Raw genomic sequence first — 11,194 nt, forward strand, 5'->3', positions numbered from 1 at the left:
TGTCTGTGAACACACCATGCAATATGCCAATACCATGGTATGGACAATCAAAATGCTAAACATGAGCTTGAGAGAAATACAACAAATATACACCCACTGAAGCGAAGGGACTACGGTGAACCAACTGCAGGATGCCATGTACCAAGATGGCTGACAAAAACCATTCGGAACATTGTATTATCTTTGTTATTTTCCATATCGAATGTTTGCGGCACAGAATCGGGTGCGCGTCCCTCTGGTGATTACAATTGCAGTGACCGTAACTTCTGTTCTTACTCCGGGTAAAATATTACCGAGACTAAATTTGCTTTGCACATAAAAAAAGTTGTAATTGCAATAGTGTTACAAAAGACACATGCATGGTGTTCCGGGCACTCATACACAAAAAATGGTGTGTATATTGCCATTCTTTTTAATTTTGATATGAAATAAGAGAATAGCATCACTGCAATTACATTACATAGAGTTTATACGAAATGGACTGTGCCATTTAACTGCTAACCTCGCATTAAGATATGCGCATTCTTATTCGAGTGTGTACCAAATAACTGGTAAAGTTTAAAACATCTTTTCACGAAACTAAAAGAGATTATGTTTTTTGCTTTACTTGTTTTTGTATTTAACTTATACGTCTATTTCCATTGTTCGATTTGAAATATCAGAAAATACAGACATAATTTTAAAACAAAACACAAATTAATTGAAAATTTTAAAACAATTGGGAAGAGGTGTTGAAATTCAATGTATAGTTGTATGTCCAGAAATAAACAGAAATATTTGTTAATTTGCATAATCGGTATAATTGTTTTGTTCCTGAAATGCCATATCATATTTTTAAATAGTCCTAACTCATATTAATTGTTTTATTGTTAAGTCAAAAGATGTGTGAGAACACCTGTTTTAGATTCCTGGTCAGTCGAACATCGCGGCTTGTACAAAATTCTCATAGACAATTTAATTAAAAGATGTAAATTAACCAACCGTAATTGTTGTATTTTCCCGATAAAGAGGAAACGCCTTCATACGTCAAGGTCCCACATGGTTCTAGTGGTTAAGATTTGGCGCTTTCAACGCCAAGGCCCGGTTCAATTCCCGGTGTGGGAACATCTGTTTTAGATTCCTGGTCAGTTGAACATCGCGGCTTGTACAAGATTCTCATAGAGAATTTAATTAAAAGATGAAAATTGGCCACTCGTATTTGTTGGCTTGATTACAAGAGCATATGTAATACACAACGTTCAGTTCACGTCACAAATATCCTATTGTATGCCTTACAAGTGTTTTCCCGATAAATAGGGAACGCCTTCATACGTCAACGTCCCATATGGTCTAGTTGTTAGAATTTGGCGCTCTCACCGCCAAGGCCCTGGTTCAATTCTCCGTGTGGGAAAACCTGTTTTAGATTCCTGGTAAGTCGAACATTGCGGCTTGTACAAAATTCTCATAGACAATTTAATTAAAAGATGTAAATTGGCCTCTCGTATTTGTTGGCTTGATTACAAGAGAATATATAATACACGAAGTTCAGTTCATGTCACAAGTATTGTACGCCTTATTTGTGTTTTCCCGATCAATAGGAAACGCCTTGATTCATGTTACAAGTATCCGATTACAAGAGCGTGAATAATACACGAGTTTCAGTTCATGTCACAAGTATCCGATTGTGTGCCTTACTTGTGTTTCCCTATAAATAGCAAACGCCTTCATACGTCAACATCCCATATGGTCTAGTTGTTAGGATTTGGCGCTCTCACCGCCAAGGCCCTGGTTCAATTCCCAGTGTGGGAAAACCTGTTTTAGATTCCTGGTCAGTCAAACATTGCGGCTTGTACAAAATTCTCATGGACAATTTAATTCTCGCGTTTCATAAGTGCGCCCTCGGCGGATAACCTGGAAAGACGTATTTCTCACTTCCTGTGTCGACATCGCAATAATGGCGATATCAGCGGAGAACGTTGAGAGGCTTATTTGTATGGCGGTCTTCTGTGACTTTAGTCGTCTGCGAGTCCCCGATTCAAGAAAATCGTCGTATACCATGTGCTGGGAAGAAGAAAAATGAGTTGGTTGAATTGGCACCAAAAGCAAGCGGTATATACGATCTTAATGAAGACTGTGATCATGATGAGTCAGAGAGGAAACGCCAGCGGGTGTTAAATGATGACGGGACTGTTGCTGTTGACCTGAATGGTAAACAAGTGCTGTGAACACGAAAACTTCCTTGTCTCCCGAAAGTTGCGCTTAGTGACGTGTTTGCGTATTTAATAAGAAACTGCGAGTGGACGCCGGAACGTCTGACAAAATATAAACACGACTATGGGTATCTTATGTTTAAGGATAACCATGTAAAGGACGTTCTTTTAGGAAAGGTGTCTGGGCTGATAGATCACGTCTATGTCAAAGCTGAGGTGAAACCTGAACAACGCCAAACTGCTCAGTGGTACGATACTTGCTACTTCTTTCATCAGATGCTGAAGTTATGTCAGCTGGTTGTGGCTGTGTTGCAGCGTAAGTGTTACTAAACCAGTAATTATAATACATGTAATTATCATACATGTACTATGTAGTTCAAACATTCATATCTTTGAGAAACTACATGTAGTGTTTTGTTGATATTAATGTACTGATGCAAACATAATTAATTTGAAAAGATCTGTGTTGTTTACAAAAATTAGCATGTAAATATAAAGTTGTAAATAACAGTATATTTTAGTATTAAAGAATGCTTTAAAGTTTTAATCACTCCTTCCCACATCTTAGAACAAGTGTAGTGTATGCCATCCATTTTCTCTCGTCCCCTGTTTTTAACTATACAAACTAAAATAAATTATGGTTATATGGTGAAATATTTGTTTATTGGTTTCCTCCATTAAAATACTTTATATTTATTTTTCTATTAGTGATGATGGTTCCTGCAAGCACACAGCTGCTCTACTATTTGCAGTCGCTGAATACATAGACAGGCAGACTGACAGGGGAACTGCAGTAGGTACCGATGAGACTTGTGTGTGGACTAAGCCCCGGAAAACATCCATCCCAGTTGAGGTGGAAAACCTTGATTATCTCAGAGATAAAACAGCACCAAAGAAACTTGGTCCCCAACCTAAAAACTACAGACCACTGAGAACAGTGAACAATACAGACATTCTCAAAATGCAAGAGCATTTATAAAGGGTGAGGTGCTGATTTTCTTAAGAGGTAACCATTTTAAAAATGGTGAGGGGCGCTTGGGAAAATGGATGTACCTATTGTAAATTTTACTTTCTTCCCAACACGGTGGCAACATATTTCATTAACTAACAGCCTGTCGGCTGATATAGCTCAGTCTGCTGTATACTCTGAAAGCAGATATCCAAAAGTATCTATTTACCAGTACTCCCTTTCTGTCATATTGTTAGACAACTCATTACCCACCACTTTATTTTAGGCAATAAAACAAAAGAGAAAAGAAAACAAGTCCCCTCCCTCTTATTCACTCAAGTATGAATAGTAAATATGACTACATTTTTTACAAGTATGTGAAGAATCTCTTCCCGGTGCATTATTTCTGAATAGTGAAAGATCCACAACTATCGCCTGTGACTAATGTGCCGACGATGCAAGAGATTTATACAACTTACATATATTCAGGAAGTAACATGATGTTTTTAGATTATTTAACCCAAAATACAACAGAGCAGCATGTAGAAATTCTAAAAAAACCTTCTCCAATGTGATCCTGCATGGTATGAAGCCAGAAAGGGACGTATAACAGCAAGCATTGCTGACTTGGTGAGATCAGTGAGAGATGTTCACAGGTGTGAAACATTAGTCAGTAAGATTTTGGGAACTGCAAAACCTATTGAAAACAGTGCTGTAACTTTTGGTAAAGACAATGACCCGGTTGCAAGGAAATTATACACAATTAGTGAAGTTAAGAAACACAACAAATTTGAAGTTAATGAGTGTGGACTAATAGTATTGAAAAATAAACCATTTATGGGAGCATCACCTGATGGCACTGTTAATTGTTCATGCCACAAACCAAAACTAATTGAAATTAAATGTTCTTTTAAGCACAAAAATATTGCTGTTGAGAAAATACCTTGCATAGATCCCAAATATCATTTAGAACTAGTTGATGAAACTTTTCATTTAAAATAGACTTCCCCATGGTACAGCCAGATACAATTCCAGTTAGGTGTGACAGGTATAGCATCTTGTGATTTAGTTGTGTACACACGTAAAGGAATACAAAAATATCTGTATACTTTGATGTGGACAGATGGGAACTGTTACAGAGTAAAGCAGAACTTGTTTTTAATCCTGCTGTACTGCCATTGCTATGAAAATCTGCTTTTTTGATCAAAAGGTTTGTAAATTATTATCAAGATTTCATGTGGGAGGAGCAAACAGTTCAAAACTATTTTGTGCGTGGACCTACCTACCAATCCATATTGTTAGTCAAACTTTTAGTTGATACCTGTTGTAAACCTACTCCAACTTGTATGATTACCTATATTGTCACACACTTATACTATGCTTTGGTATGAACAATACCATACATTAAAAAACACTTAACACTCAATATTTATTGTGATGTTTTTATTCAATGCAAGTAAGATGACAGATGTATAATATATACTGTTTACTGACATGAATCAATTGTTACAAAAAAATCACAATGGAAATCTGTACGTTTCTTTCAAAACAAATATTTTATAGAATTTAGTATTTATCCCTTGGTGTGCTACCGATGTACCTGCTACCTTGACTGGCTTGCCACATACTCCAGAATGATACAACATAGCCAATGGTATGAAATCCTACGTTGTAAGTTTGGCATTCAAATTATGAAAAAAAAATAGTCAAACCCCTTATTTCAACATTTAGCTTGCCTGCTGCTAAAATTAAGTACACATTTACCAACTATAAAAATTAGTGTCGTTTACCTATTTAGTATGATAATTTATTCTAAAAATTGGCATTTAAAAGTATGGTAACAGTAACAACTAATTTGTTAATGATGCATCATTCATGGTCATTAATCGTGTGAACATATTCACATCATCAGAATTACGTGATTGCTAACCAACCACAATCTAGAATCAATATGTGTGACAATACAATGACTCCCACACAGGAAATACATGCAATTTTAATCAGATTGGACCATGGCAGAGAAAAAAAAATTGATGAGTCTGAATTCAGTCAAACAATATGAAAGAACAAAAAAACAATCAGAAATCCAAATAATAATAATAAAACTGGACTAGAAAATCATTACTGAAATACATATTTATTACAAGTGAAGAAGACTTTCTGTAATGGTACCTTTGCTTACAAACGTGTTGTAAAGATATACATTTGCATTCAAGCATCAGCAACTGTGTTTGCGCTTAACTGCCTTTTTAGGTACAACTTAACTTTAGACATTTTCAATTCTTGTACGTTTTTAGAATAAAATAAGGGTCCTTTGAAATTGCAGAATGCTGTACCAGTTTAACAATCATTGATTCACAATTCTGTAAAGAAGATGGAATTTGGTGTTTCAAGATCCTCCAACATTTAACACGTTGGATTGCTCTTTCGACATGAATCCTAAGGCGTGCTATTATCTTGTTCGTCTAATTTCATTAACATTAAGTCTTTTACCCTTCCCATTAAGCTATTTTCTGGTGAAGTAAATCTTCTATATGGAAGCCTCTATCAGCCATCATAGCATCTCCATCATCCAGCTTTTCTATCAGTCCACTTTGTTCTGTAAGATACTTGTCAGAAACATTTCCTGACCACAGGTCACATACAAATATGAATGCACGAAAAGGTGAAACCCCAAACAAAATGTTGTATGTATTGTGACTTTTATATTGTGAGTAAGTTTTATATTGTTCATTTTTGTTCTTTGGCCGATCAATAAAAAATTCAGAACAGTCAATTACAACACGGGTATTGGGGAACGACTTTTTAAAATCCAGTGGCATCCTTCTTGAATATTTGCTTGTGATGGCCAGACAAGTAATGCTGCGACTAAAGTCTGGTACATGTAGGAGATCCATGTGATTGTTATTCTTGTTACAGTTGAACAGCTTACATCGAACAAATCCGCTAGGAGGAGAAGTGGTAAATTTAGACGTAGTCTAATTAAGCACATAAGTAACTGGTAATAATGCGGCAACTGATGTTGCCTTTCTGGTCTTTGTCGCCCACTGTTATGATGATCAAAAGTACTCTCTGCACCTATCCAGTACTTTAGTTGATCAACACCCCCACTAATTGAGTCATAAACACCTACAACAAAAATAAAAACAAATAAAAATATAAAATATGAACAAATAAAACAATGCAGTACTGAAAACATTACCTTAAACTATGTATTGTCACCGCGGAAACTATATATGAAAACTGTACAAAAATAATAAACCAGTAGTATAGCAACACAAGCAATAACACGTATACAAAATTACAACAATAACAATTTCGAAAAAAGAAAAATTACAAAGTGTTTTAATATGAATGAATTTGATATTGTGAATGTCTCACCCTGGAGAATAGACTTTGAGTGCAATCCTGTATAGAAATTTACTCTCTCATCAGTCTCAGTTGCACAGTTGACTACACCTTGTCCTGGTTTTTTTGAAGATGGTGGTTTAGCTGTACTTTCTAGAACATTTACGTCATCCATGGTCATCGTGGTTTGTGTACTTATGTTAAGAGATGCAGTATGGAGGTAATCATGATCCGGTGGTTGTGGTGTCTCAACAAATGGACAAACATTAAGCTGCAAACCTATATAAAAAATAATAAAGACAGGAAGTGGCAAGCATTTGTAAATTAAAAAATCATCTGACAATGCAGCAATGCAGTTTGGTATTCAGTAAGTTGTTCACTTTAAATGTACAGTCACAAACGTTTGGACGCACCATTGTAAATACGAATACTGCCTGATCACAAACAGCTACCATTTTTCTGTGTAAAAATAGTTGATCGCAAAAACAAAAACAAAAACGCAATCCTTTAGAATATAACGAAAACGCTCTGGGATTCAGTGTTTGGGGACCACGTATCATATCATATACACAGACTCGACATTAGCCAAACTAACTATACATCAACTGATTTTATTTATGGGCATCAAACGACATGTACGTTTAAACTCAACAAAAAAAATACAACTAAAGTCCAATATAAGATTTCTGCTTTATTGCAATCTCCAACTCTTTGCCAACAGTCGGTACCAATTCATTTGGGACGTTCTCACGCACCTGTAAAATTGATGGCCGTGGTTGCCTAGCAGCTTGAAGTTTATTCAATGGCGTTTGATTTACAGGTTTCCCCCAGTTGTTCCATACAAAATATTTTGGATCACCGGTCGCATTTCCCTAAATATCGATATCATCTTCATCAAAATGTCGGGAACAAAGTCTCGACCGTCTAGAAATATTCAGAATGTCCACGATGTTTTCATCTTTACTTTTTCCGCCACGTCTAATCAAATGTTTCCACCCTTCAATTACTGTTTTTTCTTGCGACCATTTTACCCACCTAATACCCTTCATCCAAGGATATATGTCAAGGTTTCGAAGCTTCGATGTATGTGAATAGCATTCCGAGGATTCGCAAAGGAAGACCATGGAAATAAACTGAATTATTATATGAAAAACAAATTGATGTAATTAATACGTGCGGTACAACTTCAGAATAAGGATGTCCAATTTCCCATGATGCTTTCCGTATGATATGTCTCTCTCTACAGCCGGTAGGTGGCGCAGTGTATTCTGAAATGCGAGAATTAAAAAATGAAAATTGGCCTCTCGTATTTGTTGGCTTGATTACAAGAGCGTGAATAATACACGAGTTTCAGTTCATGTCACAAGCATCCGATTGTATGCTTACTTGATTTTCCTGATAAATAGGAATCACCTCATACGTCAAGGTCCCATATGGTCTAGTGGTTAAGATTTAGCGCTTTCACCGCCAAGGCCCGTCTGTTTTAGATTCCTGGTCAGTTGAACATCGCAGCTTGTACAAAATTCTCATAGACTATTTAATTACAGTAGAACGTCGATTATCCGAACGTCGATTATCCGAAATGTTCGGTTATCCGAACCTACTGTGTGTCCCCAAAAGTTTGTATGCAGGTCTGGCTGTGTTCCGTATAATACAAAAGCCAACTGTGAACAATAAATACTACAGTCGTCTTGCGTGATTTCCTAGTGCAACACTTTCAATAAAAATTAAAGCTTTTATCAACATGTAATCCGACGTCTTTCACGTGTACGTTCATTGTTTACAGTGTCTGCGCAAACAATGAAACGAATTACAGTATCCAATAATTTCCTAAATTCAGACAAGCCTATTACGCCACACCAGTGTTCCACTGTAAATAAAAAATGTCCTAAAAACACAAACTTCATCAAATGTCTTTTCCACTGTTTACAGTCAGATCCTTAACTTTACCAAGTTGTAAGTCACCGCAGTTCGGATACGTTTCCCGGGAAAATTGTACGGGGTTCCACTGCCGTCAAAGAAACGCGGCAATGAGCCGATCCCATGTTTTTTTCCGATTTTTAATTTTAATGTCCAGTATCAGAAATCACATCCGCTTCGGAATAAAAAAAGAAAGAAAATAACTTCTGGGATGTCTTGCCACAGAAGCGACGCCAGTTTAATAGTGCAGTGAAAAAGAGAGACGAAACGACAACCCCTTGGTGTGCCTCTTTGATGGTTTATCAGCAGACAACGGCAACCAATGACCACAGTCGGCGGGCCGTTTGATGGTTCACAGCGTCGAAGTGCTTATGTCCGATGATCACAGTAGCCAACCTGGATTTTTACAACAATTTATTATGTCAATCGTTCTAGGTGTTAAAAACTTTGCTGAATCCAATAAAATCGGGACATCTTGTAGCAGTTTACCATTCGAAAATCCCCGAACAATCTGGTAACATCGAGCCGCTAGCCGATCTATACACAGCGAATACGAAGCGACCTTTCACCTGTTTACTTTATCAGCGTCTTTTATCTGCGTTGGCATGGCTACCCCAGTGAAATGCAAACGCGATGTGCTTGACTTGGACGCGAAGTTGTCAATTATAAATCGACTAGAACGTGGCGAAACCGCAAGCAATCTATCTACAGAGTATGGTGTTGGTAAATCGATGATATCCGATATCAAGGCAAAACAAAAGCTGCTGTATTTTTTCAGTAAAATGGATTCAAGTGCAGGACTGAAACGAAAGATAACGAAAACAGCCTATGACGATCGTTCAGAGAAATCCGTCTTCACTTGGTTCCGGGACTTGGTTTTCCCAAGAACTTTATTATCGCTACATTTACGGAAATTTTGAAACATTTTTTAACATTCCAGCATGCAACATTTTTATTACAATGTATTACTGATTAAATAAAAATGTTTTTAATGACGTACTCTGCATGTATTATTGTTTGATTTCATTTCAGTCATGAATATTTGAATATTTTTTATTAGACGCATAAAATCCTTAGGAAAGGATAAAAAGGGTCTTACAGAAAGAAATTAAAAAAAAAACAAAAAAAAAACAACAATCTAAAAAAGAAAACAAAAAAGAAAAACTTTTCTAAAAAAAAAAAAAACAAGTCAAAAACAAAAAAAATACAATTTGCAGCCAATGGTGAATACAGAATATAGAGTGAACACAAAATGTGGCCTAATACACTGATAGTTGTTGCTGTTTTGTTCCATAGCTGTTTTTAAGAAGACAGCTAAGGCTGGTGCTAGAGTATGGTTTGCCACAATCAAAATGAATTTATTCTGACTATTTTCTTTATCAAAATTTGGAATTTTATTTTGTGCAGTCAGGAATAATTTGTCCCTATGGTGACTGTAAGCTGGACATTTCATTACAAAATGTTGCTCATCCTCAACTATATTTTGGGTGCACATATCACATGTTCTTTTATCCAGCCGCACATTATTATGTCTGCCTTTCTCAATTTTAAGGTCATGGTTGCATGTCCTGAATTTTGCAATTAACCTTCTAAGACCATGGTTCTGCATATTAATTAGGTAATTTTCAATTTTTAAATCTTGTTTGAAAAGTCTGTATGTTCTTAGTTTTTTTTAGCCAAGGTTAGTTTTCTATTATCATTATGCATGTCTAAGATCCATTGGTTCTCAAATGATTTGTTTATTTTTTATGAATAAAGTCTAAATTTTTCTTAATTATTTTTTCACTTGAGTTTACAATGGTGACAACATCTAAATCTTGCATGAGGGTTTCTACACTTGTAAACCATTTACTTTTTACATTCTTGTTTACTAAGTAGGCTTCTCTTAGTAATGTGTTGTCAGAGTTTGTTACCCGGTTGAAATATTTAAGTTGTTGTTTCTTGATAAAACAGTCAATGGGGTACCTTCCTAGCTCACCATAAACAGCCATTTTTGGTGTGAATTTTGAGAGACCAAGAATGAACCGACAAAATGAAAGATGGACATCCTCAATTGCAGACTTAGTTGTGCTTTCATCACCCCAAACATCACTACCATATACAATAATTGGTCTTATCAGTTTGTCAAATAAAGATAGTTGGAGGGGTATGTTTAGTGAGTTGTCATAACCGAGTTTGCATTTCAAAGCAAAGAGAGCTTTCATCCCTTTATTTTTTAAATTGTTGATACCCTCTTTATGTTTGCCATTAGCACTTATAGTTATACCCAGGTAATTAATTTGCTTAACTATGGCAATTTCTTTTTCAGCGAAGAAGAATATATTATTGCTCAGGGCTCTGTTTGATTTATTGAATACAATAACCTTTGTTTTCTCTGTATTAACAGCCAGGCGCCATTTTGACGTATATATTTTTAAGTTGTCTAAACAGTTTTGTAGCCCCCTAGCAGATTTAGATAAAATGACAACATCATCTGCATATAGGAGACAACTTACTTTTAAATTATCAAGAACCGGGGAGTCACAGTTTTCAGAGTTGAAACAGTCAGGTAGATCATTTAAGAAAATGTTAAAAAGAGTAGGGCTAAGATTGCACCCTTGTCTGACTCCAACTGTTGATTTAAAGCTCTCAGTTAAACCCTCTTTTGTTTTAATTCTGTACCTGTTGTTTTCGTACATGTTTTTTATTATATCAAACATTTTACCTGATATGCCATTTTTAAGGAGTTTGAAATAGAGAGCATTATGCCACACACTGTCAAACGCCTTTCTAAAATCTATGAAGCAAG

General features: G+C 35.9%; 1 protein-coding gene and 1 pseudogene across 1 annotated transcript; one reads left to right on the forward strand and one right to left on the reverse strand.

Moving 5' to 3' along the window:
• Nucleotides 1–1,933: 1,933 nt before the first annotated feature.
• On the forward strand, nt 1,934–3,168 carry LOC146738370 (uncharacterized). The gene is made up of 4 exons (XM_085503956.1): nt 1,934–1,970; nt 1,996–2,187; nt 2,436–2,505; nt 2,898–3,168. The coding sequence occupies exons 1-4, from the start codon at nt 1,934–1,936 to the stop codon at nt 3,166–3,168; spliced, it is 570 nt and encodes a 189-aa protein (XP_085360082.1).
• Nucleotides 3,169–5,349: 2,181 nt separating this feature from the next.
• LOC102801621 (uncharacterized) lies at nt 5,350–10,397 on the reverse strand (annotated as a pseudogene).
• Nucleotides 10,398–11,194: the final 797 nt, after the last annotated feature.

Source organism: Saccoglossus kowalevskii, chromosome 9, assembly GCF_978046115.1.
Source record: "Saccoglossus kowalevskii chromosome 9, keSacKowa6.1, whole genome shotgun sequence".
In the NCBI taxonomy this organism is placed as follows: Eukaryota; Metazoa; Hemichordata; class Enteropneusta; family Harrimaniidae; genus Saccoglossus; species Saccoglossus kowalevskii.

Bases quoted from the DNA above. Each gene is read 5' to 3' on its own strand.
- LOC146738370 (XM_085503956.1), top strand. From the start codon at position 1,934: ATGGCGATATCAGCGGAGAACGTTGAGAGGCTTATTT. The intron at 1,971-1,995 runs GTATGGCGGTCT...CTGTGACTTTAG, and splicing joins GAACGTTGAGAGGCTTATTT to TCGTCTGCGAGTCCCCGATT. The intron at 2,188-2,435 runs GTAAACAAGTGC...CAAACTGCTCAG, and splicing joins TGTTGCTGTTGACCTGAATG to TGGTACGATACTTGCTACTT.